Here is a 19,861-nt window from a genome sequence, read left to right as displayed (position 1 = left end):
AGAATGCAGTATGCAGAATCTACATTGTAGTATCATATTTAGGATGATGGAATGCATGATTAAGTAATGTCATTACTTCAACCTCTTTACTCCTCCTCCCCAGCATCTACAGTTGAATTCCAAAAGGTCACTGAGAGCCCAAATTATCTACTAATTGTGCAAATAAACAAAATAAACTTCAATTGCGCATCTTTAAGTGGTTCGTGTATTTCTGGCAGTGGCGAAACGAAAAACCACCAAATTTGGTTATGTTACGCACTAAATCAGTCATAAGCAAGTAAGGTTCAAGGCCTGACGGTCCAAATAAAAAATGACTAAGGCGACCAAATGGCTATTATTGAATATCAGCTAAAACTACAAAAAATTATTATCCCAAAAGGGAAATACAAAAGAAAATATATATATATGTAATATAAAAGAAAATAATAAGGATTAGCCGCTGCGGGACGTCTCAGTGTTCCAATCCCTACATCCAGCAGAAGATTTATACTCTTAAATGTTTATAAAAATAACATATTAGACGAGAACTAAATTATCAACCGAAGAATGTATTCATACATTATGATAAAGGGACATTTTTTACTGACTGAATAGGACTATCTAGCCCCAGTATGCAGCAGAAAGACAATTAATATCACTTAGTGCGTTTCTTCCGTAGCATATTCGGGAGTTTCATTTGAAAGGATATTAAACTGACACGTGGCTTTTTTTGGTTGAAATTGGATTATGACCGTCATTTCGTTTCTAGAGGGCTTCCTACGGATGTGCAACCCCTGGCATAAACTATAAATGCAACTTTAGTTAATGAAAACTTTTCTTTATTACTCGGTAACCGACACTCCGAAATATTAGAATTGTGTTTTTAGATAACAACACTTATCACTTCCTTTCGTCTTCAGCGTTAGCCCTGCTACAAATCGTTATCACAATATACGAAATGCTAAAATATAACACAAGGCCTCACGCTATCTAAAACAACTCCTGTCTGCCAACTCACAAACTTGAAATAATATGGCTTTCCGCCGCAAGAAATATCTACGATAATCTGCTATAAACACATGCTATGATATATTGAGTCAGTGGGGTTACTAGGAATATGCTTAAGGGGGCGGATGGGATGGCCTGTGGCGGCGACCCCCACCCCAGGCAACGGGGGCTCTGAAAAAAAAATGGCATGCCTAGAAATATATTTTACATCATTTTGGTACAAAAGATTTTAACTTTAATCCGATGCAGTTATTGAATGTCCAAACTTGACAATAGTTTTAAATATTTTTTTTGTTTCTCTGAGGCTTTAGGGGGAGGATCTATCCCCTCATTCCCCCCCACAGTTACGCCACTGTATAGAGTCAATATCTTCTGACCTCGCGAGGTGGTTCGTCAGCGGCTGTGTGCAATAGGCCATAATATTTTTACCCTGCGTCCGCCAAAGGGGTTTGTTATTGGTAAGGGTTTACGAACAGGGGCCTTTTTGCGCCTACTCCTAAGGGTTAATTTACATATAATCAATACTCCGCATGCCGTCTCAGGAGGCATGTGGTAATTTATTCCATTATTAAGGTTTGCGTAGGAGATACTTGACCACTTGAGTTCCCCTTATCATTAATTGAACGGAGGAAAAAACAGGTTCCTATACATATCCGTTCGTCAAAATATGTCTCTCATTTATCGTTTCCGTCGGATGTGGATACATTTTGAGGGTCTGAGATGATTAGTTAAATGAGACATTGAAGTATTTTCACAGGATTATATAATAAAAGAACATAAAAGATTTAAAAAAATATGTTCTCCGTTTTGCTCTAAAACATGTTTGTTCTTCATAGTTTCATATATAATAGCGCAGTTGTTTGGATGAGTCCGGAAAGGGAGAATTACGCGCCGTCACTGATGAAACCCTAGCTAGAACCATCGACAATCGTAGAGAAAGAGAAAACCACTCTACAAAACGAGGTGGTAGAGAGTTGTTATCCACCATATAATAGAACACTTTTTGAGATTTTTCTGTGGTCAGATATAGCCAGTTATGGACCATTTTCGGGAATCCCATCGCGCAAGTTGAATTTCATTAACGACAATTTATATACATGCACACCGGAAAGAGTGCAAATTCCTATCTACTATGCAAAGTCTGGAATCGCCTAGACCAGAGGAAGTCTTCGGGACGGGTGTTGAAGCTGTGGTCGCTCGAAAACATACATCGCGACTAGATATATGGGGATTGACCGTGTAAATAAGAGCAGAGGAAAATTTGACATAGAATAATGACAACAATTAAGTTTAAAACATAAATCCAGGAGTTAACATTTTAAAAACTCATTGACCTGGCGTAGAGCACGAGAAAAGCAAAGTTCATCAACACAATCCACCAGAAAAATAAAAATCAAAGTATGTATGATTCATGTTTTTAGAGTGACATTACCTCCTAAGGGGTATATATTACAGTGATTTAAAAGGTAACAACAAAGGAATTTTAGGGACTAATAATTTGTAATTGAGGAATTTTGGAAAGTAAAAAAGCATATTATTGGCACAATAACATATTTGAGGCATAGTGACATCTAAAAAAAACTATTTTAGAATATTCATATCAGCCGCTTTATTTCAGCCATACATGCAATAGCAGAATTCTCTTGTCTTTAATGGATCTTAAAAATGCACGCATGCAGGCAACGATAACTGCACAACACATGGCAAAAGATGCAGAGTTAATGGCTTAACAAAATCAAAATCGATGCAAAGATGCTTAGAAGGAAACGGCTTTAAGAACTTAAAATACTCCTAACATGGTCCACATGCGGTGACACAAGGAATGGTATTTCCGTAGTATTGGATGAACTAGGAAAAAAGGGAATGTGTGTTTTGAAGTTGATGCAAAGATATATGTGTAAGAAAGACATATATCCTGAATTTTCATTTTCCTTCGGTATATAAAACCAACGAGACATTTTCCGCGAAGAAAAAAATACCGGCCGTAAGGAACAAGAGGGAATAAAGTATTGAGGTGAAAACCTATTGTATCTAGTAACATATACGGTGGTACTACTTGAGCTAAATGCACCGCAAAAAGCACTGTATGTTTTGAGGTGTTGGGTAAAATTGAAAGTTCTTTAGTCCAGGAGAACTCGATTTAATGGCTATTTCACAGCATATTTAGCCATGGCAGAAAAAAAAACAAAATGCTTTCAAAAGATAATTTTATCAAAAATACACTCGCATGAACCAATATTATTCAAAGAGGAGAATTTGATTGAGTCACTCAAGTGATAAGTTTGAAAGTTGATAGTAATATAATTTACACATAGGGTAAATTGTGAAACTAATGGAAGGATTATTATGCATACGATATTACGAAAACAGATAGGGCTTCATTTTCCGTAAAGATAAGGATTTGGTAAGCATCGCTATCAGCGCTAATGAAAACATTTTCTGGGATTTGGCAGACTAAGAATAAAAAGGTATAAGCGAGTACAGTTAAATTAACACAGTTCAGTAGCATTACTCCATTACGCATTGCCATGCTGGTATCAAAGGAATAGGAACACAAAACATGATGTAGTTGTTGTAAAAATGATTGTATTTGTGATATTTGGGTAGGTTATAGAAGAACTCAAATTAAACCTCGGTGATGTTTTGATGAAAAAATCAATTTTATTTAAATGTCTGTAACAATCATAAGGTTTAATGCCGTTCATTTTACAGAGAAATGTTTTTAGTAAAGCAACAGGAAAGTAAGACTATACAAATCATGTCAAGAATAAAAATAAAAATTTAAAATATATATGCATTGAAAAACAAACAAAATCCAATGTTATGTTACATGTATGTAATGCCAGTATAAGGAGGCAATTCAAGGGAATAAAACTGAAAGAATAATCTACAAAGATCTTCTACACACATAAAACATACAGTCCATGTTAGAGAAATTAAGCACACACATTCATCCAAAATTATTATCAGCAAAAGGATAAGCCATTATGTCATGACAAGAAATAAAATAATGATATTTGCAGCATTAACAAAAATATAATAGGTGCGAGAAGAGGTACAGACATATTCAGTCTACCTTTAAGTTATTTTAGAAGCACCAATATTGAGTTAATTTACATATCTACAGCTAATGTCACACCTAGTTTACAGTTGCCCGTGAGCAATCAACAATGTAGTAATAACAACAGCATAAAGGTATTTCAATAACGGGTAACAAAAAATAAATAATGTTTACATTAAATACATATCTAATAACGCAGAGTCGTGTCATATATGTGTTGGTAATGTATTTAAAATATAATAATTTCAATGGTTTAAGAAACTTAAACTTTGGAAAAAGCACAGAAATCCACTGAATATTGAAGTGATATAACGGCAATTACTGTTCCAAAAACAAGAGATACGGGAAAAATCAAAAATATAACCCCCGTAATAACAAATTATCGACGGAAAAGTTCCAGTCGACAAATAGACAGTTTTCTTTTCCCCCAAGAATGGGGTTCGAGGACCATATTGCATATCCTCATAAGCAGACATGCGGTTAGCACTCACCCTAACTGGCCATAGCTCTTAAAGGTAAAAGCAAAATCTGTAGTTATTAATTTAAAACCTCCATCAAGGTCTTAAAAAACGATATACCTCAAAAATGGGAAAAAATAGACTACGGCAAAAGATATGGAGCAAACCGATAATCTCCTGACAGCCAAGTTCACTTAATGGGAAACAACACCCTGCTCCACAAAAATAAAAAAAAATGCACACACAAAAATTCTGAAAAAAAACGTGGTACAGATGGACGAAGACACGTGTTAAAAAGCTTTGAAGTAGTAAGAGATGCAATCTTGGCCTCAAAAAATCTGTGCTAGCCACCCCACCCCCTGCAGGCTACACGCGGGCTCGATGTATGCTTACAGGCAGGGCGCGTTGGACTATGGGTGGACGATTAGAGCCGCTATGAGTGAGACCAGGGCCAGAAAAGCAGCCAGGGCCGTGAACAGGGGATCTCCTGGCTCGGGTATCAACTCCGTGATCATGGAGGAGGAGAAGTAAGTACTAGGGGTCGTCTGTTCTACGCTGGATTCGCCGGTTGCGCTTTTACGAGGATAGCAAATCGCCTGGAGGGTTAGACATGCGGGTGTTGCGACAGCGGGTTTTAGTGGACATGCAGCGGAGGCAGCAGCGGCAATCGAGGACCCTTTCCTCGCGTCCTCGCGGAGGACACAGCCCGAGAGGACGGCTCTTCGGCACACCTCACCTTCCGCTTCCTTCTCGTCCGGCAGGACCAGATCCTTCGTCAACCCATCCGGAGACGCCTTCAAAGCGTCCTCCATCGCAGCATTCAAATGGTTCTCCTCCATCGTCACCTTACCAGGATCCTCCGGAGCCGCCTTGGAAGAATCCTCCGCAGCAACTATCGGAGGATCCCTGCGTGTAGGCTGCGCCACTTCCGTCTTCGGTGCTTCGGACTTGATATCCGCCCTCAGCTGGTCCAGTTGTCGCTCTAAGGAGGCACTGGTATTCGTGTCGATTCGAGTTTTTCGTTCGATTTCCTCGCAATCCTTCTTGATCGTGGCCTTCCACAGTTCCTCAAACTCGCGCTCAAAAGCGCAGCTCACTTCCTCCACCTTCGCTGAATCCGCGGGATTAGACGTGCGGAGAGCACTAGAACTTTTGGCAAAGGAATTGCTCAGGTTTTTAGGAAATGTTCTACGAAGGTTTTCGTGGGCGACTCTGTTATCCCTCCCAGTACGTTTCGGATGTTCTAAGGATTTGGATTCCGTTAAGCGCGGCCTAACTGTGGAGAGCAATTCTGCTTCGTCCGACTTCCTCGCCTTTTTCGCTGGAATCGAGCATAACAACTGATCAAATTCCTTCTGGATCTCCTCAACAACAGCAGTGGGTTGATTGACCTCTGCATGGGGCTGGTCTTTAGTTGATTTTTCGCTTGCTACGAATGTATACCCGACATGATCGGCTGCCTTAATCTCGGACCCTTTCTTTTCGACCTGCTCGTTCGAAATAACCGATGCTGGTATGGAAATAGATTTTGGTTCTAAGGAATCAGGTGAGGATATCAACTGGGGTTTGGTACTCTGATCTGGTTCACTTCGGACCACCCAGCTACACTGTTGAACGCAGTTTTGAGAGTCAGCTGCAATAGAATTATCTGGATCTCTCCTCACAATTAGACGCATGCTACCCGTCACTGGAGTCGTGTCTGCTATTGTTGGTGATTGCTCTTTGTATTGATCCGACTGAGATGATGCCGATACATCTTCTGCGACCAATTTTGACCTTACGGGATTGTCGGAAGTTTTATTTCCGATGCAAACATCATCTACCGGTTGAGATATGATTCTTAGCGTGCTTGGATAAGTCTCACAGCTTTCAACCGGATTAACAGGCTTCTGCCCAACTTTTGGAGGCTTTATGTCCGGCCAATGCTTCACATTACTCTCCTCATTTTCCAATTTGATTGCTTGCTTGACTTCTTCTCGTCCTTCTGGCATTTCTTTCACGACCTCGGAGCTCGGCCTACCAGACTTGATCGGAACACTAGCCGACGAAGCGGAGACTTCACTAGCCTTTCGATCGAACTCTTCCTTTGCAATGGAGATATCTCCAGTTGACTTCATCGGAATCTCCTCCGATGCAGCGGAGATCTTTTCCAGAGCAGGGGAGTCGTCGATTTTTCCAGATGGACGCTTTGCATCAGACTTGATTGGGCCGACCGAAGATGTGAAAGAAATTATGGACCCTGGATGATTGGAATCCGTTCCAACAGTACACTTTCCGACGACTACACTCATTCCATCCATTTTCGTCGAATCAGGTGAGGATGAGCTGGAAACTGTTCGCGGTTTTTCTAGTTCCCTAAGGGCTAGAGAAGCAATTGCTCCCACTTTTCCAGGTGAGGATGATCTGCTGATCAAATATTCTTTTGTTCGTTCAATATGCTCTCCAGGAATAGTATCGATCGGACGAGGTTTTTGGTTTGCATTGTCTTTATTTATTCCTTTAATAGCTTTGTTAAACTCCTTCTCAAAAGCTAACTCAGCTTTTCTTCTTGTCATTTCCACATCCTCTGCCATTTTAGCTGTGGTGGTTCTTAGTTGATCCAACTCTCTACCAAGATTTTCACTAGTGGCTCTCGCTTCCTTCGCCAACGCGACCAGCAGTGTCTCCAGATCATCCTCTTGATCACCCTTAGCCTTGGTTTCTTTCAGGCCCGTCACTGGTTCCTTACCTACTCTAGACAAGACTCTTCCTAATGCCTCGTATACTTCACCTGGGGAATCTTTCACCGCTTGAGGCTCAGGAGAAGGTCGATTCTCCTTCTCACTGTGCGCTGATTTTGACTTTGGTTCGTCAGTTTGACCTTCAGTTAGGGTATCAGAGGAGGTAGCATCCGGGAACTGACGACCTGCTACGATATTGCAAGGTTCTGAATCTTCGCTCTGAACAGAGGACGGAGGTTCTTGCATAGTCCTCGATGGAGAGCGGGGAATTGGCACAGGTTTCTGTGTTGGCGATGCCGTAGGGAAAGATATTTCGCGCTGCTCACCTCGAGGAGATGGTGGAGACTGAGGTGGTAGGCCTGATATGAGCGTAACCGGCGGTGACATCGACCTAGCGGACGCGTTGGACGCGGACTGCAGAATCCCAAGGAGATTCGCCGAAAGGGATCTCACGGCCCTCTTCTTTCGAATTGCCTGAAAGTCCATGGTTGGAGGGGGTAAAGGAGGAGGACTAGAAACGCTAGACAGGGAGGACGAAGATCTGGGGGGTGGAGAGGTAATTCCCCGCAACGGAACGGGTCGAATGGGTTGAGCGTGAGCCGGCCTGTCCTTTCGCAAACTTCTGAACGCAAGGTCATCTTTGACCACATCTGGCGTCTTCTTGGCGCGGGAGGTAGGCGAAGGGGACGGAGGCTTGACGTGAAGATAGTCGGATTCGGGCGCCCGAGTGACGGGACCGATAGGAATACCAAAGGGTGGTTGGGGATCCTGAGATATGTGTGCGTTAGCTTGACGGACGCTCCTGTAAACTACGTCGTCCAGAGTTATGTCCGGCTCTCCGGGATTGATGGAGTTGGGAGGAGGCTCGGTCCAGGGCTCTGCGGGTCCTAAAGTTGGGGATACCAACAGGAAGCTACCTGCTTGGGCCACTACTCCTCCGACGCCTTGCTGCGACGGCGGACTAGCCTTCTCCTTTGAGTGCAGCCGCCTGTATGCCATGTCGTCCGTGAGCGGCCGATCTTGGTCGTCGTATGTAAGTCCCATCTCTGAAGATCCCATAGCGTTACTGTCTGTGTCACCATCCCTCTCGTCTTCGAACTTGAGACTCTTGTAGATGTTCTCCAGCTCAGTCAAGGCGTCCTCCAGTCCAGAAGGACCCTTGTTTACAACCTTTGGCGGTCTATCAACGCCCCAAACCCCATACTCGAGGGCCTCCAAGCTAGAGATGGAACTCCTACGGGAAGAGCTCCGGGCGGGAGGGACTGGGGGAATTCTGGGACTCACGTCACCCTTCTCTTCAGAAACTATCGATAGGGGTCGGTTTATCGGACCGTCAATGGGAGTCTGAGGCGCGGAAGAGTGACCTCTCTGAGCGAAAGGATGACTATCACTCTCCATCGGACGAATGTGAAGGAGAGGTGGGCGGTGCACAGCAGGAGAGGGGGCGGGACTCGATGACCTAGACCTGTTCAACACCGGCAACCGCTGCTGTCTCATCAAAGGCCGCGACGGGTGCACAACGCCTTCGGCCACTTGCGGAGGATCCTTGGGCGGCACACGATTGTACACGCACCTGGGAGGAGGGGACTCGGCAAGGAAAGGCACGGCGTGGTGGGATTCCAGGGGCGGGTGCTGCTGCATCATGACCGGTTGAGCCTGTCTCCTTCCGGGAGAACCGACCTGTGAGTCACTCATGTAGGACACCTCCGCGGGTCTGACACCGTAATAACCCCCACTGCCTGGGGTCACCCTTAAGGGACGACGGCTTCTGGGCTGGGAGTCAGCCAGGCAAACCTGCACTCCCTGTGGCACTCCCTGCGCGATCGTCGATCTTCCATTGTGCACCATCACGTTCACGTAAGGGCTCTCCTGAGGCTGCTGTGGAGGAGGGACTTGAGGTGACGGCTGAGACTGAGTTGGATAGAAATTCCTTCTCGTCACATATCCGCCCGGATCGTGATGCGTCTGCTGCATCGGGAACTGCTTAGGGAAGCACTGTGGAGGAGGAGCTATCTTTCTCTGCGGATCTCGGGGAGGGGGTGGGGGAGGGGGGCTTCGGCAGGGCGCCATGGATGGCCATCTAGCGTTGAGTTGCTGAATGTGGTGATTAGCGTCCTGTTGCACTCTGGGAGGTGGATTTGCCTTCCTCTGCGCTGAGGGGGATGGGAAGTGGAACGGGTTGGGCTCGCTTACGCGGTAGGTAGTCCCTTCTTCCGGCCTCCAGCAAAGAAGGAGATCCGTGCTGCGGCTTCTGGTTGGGAAGCCTTGAATCCCATGATGGGGAGGACCTATCACCCTATTTTCCGAATGGTTATCCGCGTGAGGAGGTGGCGATATTGGTGTGGATGGGAATCTTCTGGGTTTACCCCTGGTACCTCCGGGGTATCCCATTCCGTCGACCATGTAACCACACGCAGGTGCTGCCGAACTGACAGACCTCCTTCCGCCCATTAGTGGGCTATTCATCGGACTCGGGCCAGGGCTATGCGACAGCGTTGAACCACTTCCGATTCCACCAAAGTCCATCGGACCGGAGTATGATCCTATGTAAGGGGCTTCTGCATCAGACTGGCTAACCCTCCAAGGGACGCACTGTGGTGGCAAACCGTTTTGACGCCTCTTCCAGACATCGTCATCATCCATATCCTCCCTGTAGTCTCTTGAATGCCTCCTCTGGTGAAACCTCTCGGTCCTACCCATAAACTTCGACCTGCGTCCCATATAAGGAGAAGATCCGGCGCTACCAACACTGCCGGCTGGTAAAGGAGGGTGTCCGGTCAGAGCTCCCGACTGAATCGGGTGACCCCCTCGCCTGCTCCTGTGCGTGTCCCAGCTTCCCTCCGACCCGCCGTGGGTCACCTCGTCTTCAGAGGAGGAATCTCTAGGGAGCCTATCCCGCATAGCTTCAACCCTCGCTTTGATCAACTCCCTCCTCTCTTTATGGCTCGATGTGCTGGAGTCCCTCCGGACGAGACCAGTTCCCCCGCCTGAGTAGGGGTCCCTGCCGCAGTCGCTGCCGGAACCGAAGGCGGAAGGCCTGTATCGCCCCCGTGAAGGGTACCCGACGCACCCAGAGCAGCCGTTGTGCACGGCACACGGTCGGGCGCCGCCCAGCCTTTCAAGGTATTCCTCTTCCTCCTTAGTGCGCTTCGGGGGCGACTGCGGCGCGGGTGCCCTGGCATGAGGTGGATGTCCTCCCGCCACGACACCGTACTCATCCTCGGTGGACTCTTTGCATCGTTCCTCCTCTTCTTCCTCCTTCTTCTTGTTCTTGCGACGAAACAATGCGCCGAAGGTCCACTTGCCTCCCCCCGTCCCGGTCGTTCCATCTTTAGCCTCCTTCTTCCGTTTCTTCTTCTTCCTCTTAGCCTTGCCTCCTCCACCGGTATCTTCAACCTCCTCCTCCTCGTCCGCGGCGACCCGGGTTCCGGGCCCTCCACCTCCCCGTCCCTTGTGCCAGCCGTGGCCCGGAGGCCCCGGGGCCCCTCCGTTACCGCAATGGGCGTGGCTGTCCGCGATGGGCGAGGGAGTTGGTGGGTAGGTGGGGGCCCGGTCCATGCGGAGTCCAAAGTCCGGCGACGGGGACTGGGGCTCCGGACGGGCCCTCGGACCCCCGCGGCTCACAGTCTGCAAAAGGAACGGAAAAGAAGAGAAATTAATATTCGATAGCGGAGAGAACAGTTAATATGAACATTACTGACAAGTGATATTACTATGAATGAGAGTTGTTATTGAGTGGATCACACGAAAAGGTTTAAACATTTTTGAGTTGTGACTTATGTTCAATGATTAATATACATTTTATGCGTAATTCGGTGGAAGTCTTGGTGAAATATATTCTTTGTTCTGTACATGATGCCGTTTTTAGAATGAAGACTAGAAGATACTAACCAGAAATACTGACTGTGCTACAGCTAATATATCTGTCAAAATATGCGAACTCTTGTTAAATTGACATATTCTTATTTTAAGGTTATAGGGTTTCAAAAAATTAGGCTCGCTATCACTAAGTTTGCCAAGTAAGACCCACTTTGTAACAGAATATGTCACCATAAAGTTTGAATATTTTGAGCTGCTTTACTTTTAAATGTATCGTGTGTTTTAGATTTATTTTAAATGCAAGTGATTTTAGTGAGATAAAGCTCTGTATTTTAATAATACTCGTGTATAGTCAAAAAGACAACATTAATAGTCATCAAGTTTGAACATTTCGAGGCAAATTAAGTTAACTGAATTTTGGAAAACTGCTTTTTGTACATAATATTTGCAAAATATAAACCATATTTTTTAAAATAACTGTGTAACCAAGTGCAACATACAACAAAGTACCCTCACATTCAGTCAAGTAGATCAATCGTTCTCCTAAAGAAATTTATATTAGGTTGGTAAGTTATCATTAGTAGTTTTTGAAATTATTGCGGAACATGAAACGAAAATCATAGTAAAAAGGCATTTCATACGATGTATTAGTAAATTAATTGATAAGAATGAATGAAGGTTACTTTTATTAAACGCTGAAGTAGGAAAATAAGGTTTTTTAGTAGCCTCAACTAGCTGATTCCCGTATAGCACAATAAGTAAACTATAAGAAAATCTGATCAAGTGGTCCGTAGCCGACGATTCATATGACACATGTTCATATTGCCGCGTTCGCAAGTTGATAGACCTAACATTATGGTATGTAATAGTCCATATTTAGTGCTTGCTCAGCAACGAGAAACTGTATTTTTTCCTGAAAAAAAGTCATTTTCCCCCTAAATTGAAGTAAAAAGAAATTAATGGCAAATCCTAAAACAAAAGATTGAAATCAAGGCAGTTATATGCTTCAAGTGTACGGAAAAACACGGAGACCGGTAGAAAGAGGATCTAATTGGACCCAATTATCATGTACGAAGAAGGAATGCAACCGCGAATGCAGTGCTAATTTGAAACAGCTGAAGATAATCTGGCGCGTGCAGCATTAAGTTTTGCTAGCAAATAAAGGTGTCTCATCTAAAGCCGGCAGATCACACGAGTCACGAAACTCACCTAAGTCAGATGCATTAAGTACCGTTCTCGGAACGTCGCAGCGGTACATTTGGGTAAAATAAACATCAATTAATCAGCAGGTATTAACATTACGCATTAATACACAAGCCTAATTATTTGGCAAAATCCAATTATCAAGAGGATGAAAGCCTTGAAGTTATGTGAGGAGGCGTTCCGCGATTCTGATCCTCAAAACGGAGGCAGCAGTAAAAGAAAAAGAATTAGTGCTGGAAGGCTAAAGCAATTAGAAATAAGTACAAGTGAAATTAGAAGCAAAAGTTTGTACAAGAGATAATCTCGTATTTTATGCATTTCATCAAGTACACTTCGGTCGATCTTAGATGATGAACCAGTTGCAGAGAGGAGCGTCGTTGACAAGATGATGATAAATGTTGCTATACATGAACAATCATTAGATCTTGATTATATGAAGTCATATTTAGATTACACCGTTTAATTAACCAAAAGTGTCACCCAAATGATTCTGTTTATTTTTTCTCTTCATTTTGCACTCCGTTGGGTAAAATTGCACAAATTTATCACGAAATGATTAAAAAATTCTGAGGAGAATGTAATGTTAGTACCATGATAAATCAGACCTTTCTGTTAAATTATCTCGCGGTGTAAAAATAGTGTTAATGGAAAAATTATTTCCAATAAAGTTCACACATGACGGAACATGCACTTGGAAACAAAAAATATCACTTTTTAGAGTTAACTTTTCGAATTTTAACAGACACGACTCAAGTTTAAAATAAACCGGGACATCCCCATTGAAATTCATAAATATCCATTAAAACTATCGCGTGTTGGTCGTCGGTTTGAGTGAGTAATAATCATTCTTTGTCAACGTTTTGGAATTATATGAACCCCATTTTCAGGGCTACAAAGAGAGAAACATATGAAGGGACAACGCTTACATATCATAGCTTATTTAACAAAATTGATACTATTTCAAGAGGTGTAATTATTTTAGTTTTTTTTACATTGGTACATCATTATTGCTGCTTCATATTTAGATAAATAATCCAACACTTATAGTAAGTGGTATATAATCATAATGGAGCATAAAAACATTTTATTTTAAACACAAATCGATGATTTAATTTGATATATTAATCAACAAGTCGATAAGGAAGATCCTTTAATTTATTTTAGCATTTATTCTTAAATTTCTTAGGCTAACCTTACTAAGTTTGTTATTAACTTCCAAAATACGGCAACTTTATATATTTTAGCTTATAAAGTTATGCTTTGAAAATATTATTATTATTATTCTTGGAAAAAAATATGCACTGTACCGAAATAAATTATAGGGTGATGAACTGAAATATGTGTGACTTGTCTGAAAAATATGTGTATTAAGATTTTCGCGACGACGGCCAACTCAGGCGGAAAGGTGCTTGAAAGAGATTCGATGCCACCGCAGAAATTGGGTCAATTAGTCTCCATTCATCGGTCTATCTCATGGCTCGCGGTCGAGTAAAAAAATAAAAAAAGCGATTCGCTAGGACACCACCGGGAATTGGCAACGCCAGCGGGGCAGTATCATCGGTCCAGACAATTGAAGGGGCAGTCAACGGTTGCGCAAAATGCTGGCCACACATTCGCGACCCAGACCTCAATTGTTTATCCGCCATTGGAAGGGCGCCAACCGAGAATAACTGTCTGGGGCTAAAGGTATGCGCATTCTGGGGGAACGGGTACTGCATGGCTTTTTTTAGTCTTCACCGTCTTCGAAAACTTATGACAGGTCTACAATGGGACGCATAGTGCATAAAATTACCTTTCTCCAATAGAAACTGTAAGCTAGGGAAAACTAGGCTAAAATTAGGGCTGTCGAGCAAAATTTATGAATGCGATGGTTTTATTTATCAAACTCACAACTTTTCATTCTGTTACGCTCAAATGGCTTCGATTCCATAGTGATATCAAATAATAAATGTTCCAGGGCCGTATATTAGTTGCGTGAATTATTTTAGGAATCCCCCAGGAAATCATTTCACTTAAACGCTACACGTCCAACAATTGATATTAATATGCCATTAAAATTATTCGTTCGTTGAGCGTAATTGATACCACCGGTTGGAGACCAACCAACACTAAATCGCGATTACAATCCACTTTCTGACACGAGGGAATTATTTCACTTAACTACCACACTACCTTAGATCGTTCATTAGTGGATAGTAAAGATTATAACGTTAATTTTAATGACTTGATGCCCCAGGTAAAGTCACGAAATGCCACATCTCAAACGGGAGCTATTCATTCTCCCTTATATAGAGCAAACTAGAGGATAAATTTCTCGAAAATGCTACGGTATCGCCAGACTGAATAAGGAGGAGGCAGATGATGCGGGTAGAGCGTGAGCTAAAGGGACAGTGAATACTGAAAAATTATTAGGAGAATTCGGGGAAGGTCAGCTTTCCCTATCGAAAATAATCTTCCTTTCCTAGCCTAGAGGAGAAGAACGAGGTTAACATGGTGCTGACCCTGAGGGGGAGGTGGATATGGAGAATTGATTGGAGCCCCTCGGGGCAACCTCCCACGCGTACTAACAATGAACGCCCTTTCACGCCCCCGCGCCTACACAATGCGGCACCTATGCATACATTTACGTGGAGTTAGTGGTGCATCGTGGCTTCGTGTAAGTGGTTGTGGGAGGCGGCTGGCGGCGTACCCTTTTACCGAGGCCAATTGGCCCCTGTTAAGGGAGCCACTCGTTTGGGAGGGGGGGCATATGTCTTCGGAATCGAGGAATGTTGGGGAGAACGGGGCATGTACCGCCGCCCCTGGCCTGAGCCCCACAAAATCCTGAACGACGCTGACAGTCGTCACGAAGGGAGGTATGGACAACCTCAAAAGCTACCTGCGTCAACGCTGGCAAAAGTCACAAAATATGAATCAAAGGGGAAGATTTAGATTAAATATTTTGCGGAAATGTCAACTTTTTCGCCTGATTCTTGAGAAGCTTCATGGAATAATTCATTGATCAAAATATGGTGTACAGGTTCTCACTTCCGGAGGGTTCAGAAAAAACTAATTCGACCGATAATGCACGGTGAAAGTTGGTAGAAATTCATGTTATGCAATGAAGAAAAAAGTATAGCGTTGAAAATCTTTATTTTATGTAAGCAAAACGTTCTCAGGAACTTGATACGCCACCATCACGCTAACGAGACCATAATCTGAAATGCCGAGATTAGAAACATGTAAAGTGTACATTATAAAAGTCATCATCAAGCCAACAAGACTTGATTATGTCACTCTGAGAGTCAAAACACGTGAATTTAATAATGCATAAAATTGTAAACTCTTCAGTACTTCACCGCCTTCCTTTCGAGATCAAACCATGGTTCTTAACGATGTAACGTTTGTTACCGTCGAGCGATGGCCATGAAGATTCCTCGCGTTTCACACCGGGTAAGGTCCTCCATATCTCCCTCTGACGTTTCGATGTGCAACTCGCCCAACGTCCTCAGGGATTCTGGAATCCAATCCTATTCCGTTCGTGCCACGGGCTGTATGTACAATCACATAATTCGCTCAGCAATGGAAAGTTGTAACTATATGTATATACATATATAGCCATGAATGGAATGGAATTGGATTTCAGAATCCCTGAGGATGATGAGCGAGTTGCACATCTAAACGTCGGAGGAGATATGAAGGATCTTACCCGGTGTGAGACCCGAGATATCTTCACTGCCAGTGTTCTAAACTGAGAAAAAGTTGTTTGGACTGTTTGGAGGAAGTATAGGAACGTGAAAATATTGCAAGACGAACTCTTAGGCGTGAATGAAGAAACTTTGATCGACGACGAGTACGATGAGGACGTCAAAAAATTGGAATCATAGGTTCCATAGGCTGTGGGCGGCAGTGATGCCACGCCCAAAAGTGAACATCACATGGCACGTGCTCTAAGGGGAGAACAATTGAACAACGCCGAACGGATCGGACGCCTACGTGGAAACAATAGAGAAACAATTTCCGCGCAACCGCTCGAAACGACGCTACTCAAACAAAAACGAACTTTACGGCGTGCGAGTGCCACGAAACAAAAGAATACTCATCTCCGAACCGATTATTATACACGACCCACGAGGGACGGAGGAAAAGATAAACGAAAATGAAGGACGAAATGAAGATGAAAAAAAAAGGATGAGAAGCGCGCGTACCCCCTCAGCGCTCAAAAAAAAGAAGTGAAACACGCCGCGCGCCCGGAGGAAAACAATTTCTCCGACCTCAATAACGACGCTCTGTGTTTTTCCTCGGCGTGAAGAGGGGAATTCCATATCCCGAGTTAAAGCGTGTCGGATGCGTTATATTTTATTAAATTCAATTATAAAAGGGTGGGAAGGAGCCCTGTGAGATGCACGAAAACGTTCATAAGGAAAGAAGAAGTGTTTGAAGAGGACGGGAACGTATCCCAGACGAGCTGCCCAAAGTGACTACTCGAAAACTGGGTCGAATGTATTTTTGGTCATCTTCCTCAAGTGGAAGACTGCATTAGAAAAAGAGTAGGAAAGGAATATCTTACGGTTAAATTCAAGAAATATAGCAAAGTTCTACGTTGACGCTCTCCGTATCGCTCCGACAGATATCTGTTTATAATAGCCAACTATACATAATGATAGAATTATGAAATAAAACTATATTATTTGACCACAAGACACTGATATATCCATGGCAGCAGGCAGGGCGACTTATCAAATCGTCTATGGTGTATATCCGATAAAAGCCGATGGCAACTTGAAGCAACAAAATATATGGTGCATGTGTCATTATAAACTTTAATAGCATGCGAACGAACGAATAAACAGAAAAATGAATTCGTGATTCGTATTTGTTTAAACAACCTTCGTAAATACTTCTTCCATTATCACCAATATTAATGTATCACTCTCAACAAGATATAATATAGGTTAGGCAATTAAAATCTAAAGCTTCCGTAAGGATGGAAAAAAGATACCCTCCATTTGTTATGCACACAAAATAAACCAAAATATGATGACATATTTCAATACGTATTATTTATGCAGAGGAGATTTCTGCAATAAAAATAATATATTTTTGAATACCCTTAAATTAAATGAAATTCATGACAATACGTGCAAGATAAAACCAACACCCATCTGACGAATTTGCGATCTAAGGTACTATTTAACGATAAATTAATCATGAACCCTCTTCCAATAAATAAGCATGAAAAGATTGGTGATCTACCAAAAAGAAGGCAATAAATGTGACAGAAGCTCCATGGAAATACTTTCACAAATCGTAACCCTCTCTCTAACGGCATGGGAGAATCATGGTCGTTTTAGGTCATAAGTGACGAGTGTGAGGGAGGATAAAGATAAATGCGAGCGAGAAACGGAGAAAAAGGTAACCGTGAACTACTCAAGGATGATCAGATAAGTCCTCATTTTCCAAATGAATATCCTTGGCCACATTGGATACTTAAAAACTGATTTTTCTTCTCTCCGTTAAGGCACTTTAGCAGGCATAGATCTGCCTTATTTTACCAACTAAGCTTGTTAAGCAGAGAGGTAAGGACTATCCCTCGTTTCTTTCAGCATCAAGCTACAAGATTATTTCATGAAAGATATATTCTACTGATATTTGCATTGAAGTACCTCAATTTATTTATAATACCAACTTAATTATTTTTTGAACTGATATTTTTCTCCTTCCAATGGGTTCAATCCAGCTATATTCGTGATGATGGCCAAAGTTATCCATCACTTTCACCCGTTACTTCTTCCAGGAACAGTTACGAATAAACTAATAATATTCCGTTCAGGTATACGCTCCGAGTTTTTACTCACATTCAGACTTGCTTGTTTTTCTTTCCACTCATGAAATCTTGAGTTCCATTTTTATACACTACTTTTTTTTACGTAGTATCAACTGCGCTTTTATTTATTTTTAATAATTTGGTAATTCGTGCAGAATAGATGCACATGACGTTGCTGTTCATCAGTACGTAATGGCATAAAGTAATAATGTAACTCTAAAATAATGTGAATGAGTAAAAACAATCTTTTCAATGTTCACAAATATTACCTTACGATGTGTATTTGTATCATAAAGTGAACGCCGAATCAAACTATTTCATCTAAAATAAGGTATTAAAACATTTGTTCCCAATAGACATATGTAATCACCCCGGAATAAAAAAGTGTCCTGTATAAAAAAGTGTAAAAGTGTATTCTTTGTTAAATAAATTCTCATCCGTGGAAGACAAATTAAAAAAGAAAGCAGCGTGAGGCTATCCTCAACTGTTTACTGCATTATTTTTACGCTTTCAAATTCACATTCAACCCCGTGATACTAAACAGTGGCACATAACGCAGCAATGTAATCAGTAGCAACGAACGTAGCAACGTAATGCAACGTAGCAACTTAGACGTACGTAATAGCAATAAGTAGTAACGGATCGTTCCGGAATAACAATGTATAATTCCATTCTTTGTAAAAAATTTCTCATCCGCAGGAGCCAAATTAAAAAGAAAGCAGCATGGAGATATCCTCGACATTTTTTGAAGTAATTGCTAAGTTCACAAATGCATAATCATCCGCGTGACACCAATCAGTAGCGGCATCCATCAGTGTTTTCGCTCCACCTCCGTTACCACCCTCAACAGCATGCCCATAAATAGGAGAAACGGCTTCTTTGTAGGGGGAAGGGGGTTGGGAAGAGGGAGCAGGATCCCTGGAGGGTGTAACAGGGGTGTTGGTCTGTGCGTGCCCTAATGGCCGGATTCCGTGCGAGAGAAAAAGGGGAAGCGCGGCCAGGAATGCCTTTTTCGAGCATTCCCATGAATCCGGGGGAGTAGCGCCGATTTGTTCAGGAAACGCGAAAAAAATGTCTGCGTGAGGAAGAAAAACAAACGAGGCTTCAAAACCTATTAGGAAAGAGAATGACTTTCTCTTGGCGGTAGGAAAAAAAAACAAGATTTAATTTGAATACCTATCTCGCGAACGCACGAGTAGAGAATAACGAGAACAACAAGTCTTTAAAAATTAAATTGGCATGCGAAATGTTTGGATAAACACTAACGAAATATCTATCTATTTATAGGTAGAAAAGATGCAATTAAAAGTAAAGAAAGCTTTGCAATTCCACGTAAAGTTTTCTTTACTTTTCCTTATGTTCAGTGTATTCCATGAAGTCACGCCTGAAACAACTAAATATAGAGAAAATATGCTTTCGATGTGAAATTCAGTATTAGTATAGATCATAAAATAAACGCTAAAATTCAGTCATTTTTTATGTTTACCATATAAAAAACATGTAATTGTAAATAGTTATCCAGTAAAATTACCATTATTCAGAGGGGTTACTATGAGCATATACTTATACATGTGGCGTTTCCAATACTGTTCGTGAATTTGGAGATACAAATTTAGATTACAAATTAATGACCACGGGTTGATAAAAATGAAACTTTCAGCATTTAAGATGACTTAAAAATCAGAACAATGCTGTCATGTTATATTGGAAAAAGTCAATCGCATCCCCTATCCAGTGCTTCCTCGCTTTGTAGGCGAGGAATGTGCTATCCTCCCTACCAACAGTCTGTAACTCTTAAATCTCAGTA

General features: G+C 42.5%; 1 protein-coding gene across 4 annotated transcripts in view; it reads right to left on the bottom strand.

Moving 5' to 3' along the window:
• The window catches only part of LOC124164527, a 258,207-nt gene that overhangs the window by 7,523 nt on the left and 230,823 nt on the right, over window positions 1-19,861 (bottom strand). For 3 of the 4 annotated variants that reach the window (XM_046541884.1, XM_046541882.1, XM_046541883.1), the window contains exon 2: window positions 3,627-10,853. In XM_046541884.1, the coding sequence (XP_046397840.1) occupies window positions 4,917-10,853 (5,937 nt within the window). In that variant the 3' untranslated portion in view covers window positions 3,627-4,916. Of the gene's footprint in view, window positions 1-3,626; window positions 10,854-19,861 lie in introns of those variants that run through there. The other variant, XM_046541885.1, reaches the window with a different exon arrangement.

This window comes from Ischnura elegans, chromosome 8 (genome assembly GCF_921293095.1).
Source record: "Ischnura elegans chromosome 8, ioIscEleg1.1, whole genome shotgun sequence".
Classification (NCBI taxonomy): domain Eukaryota; kingdom Metazoa; phylum Arthropoda; class Insecta; order Odonata; family Coenagrionidae; genus Ischnura; species Ischnura elegans.
The sequence above is the reverse complement of the archived record's forward strand: the minus strand, read 5'-3'. Positions and strand labels throughout refer to the sequence as shown.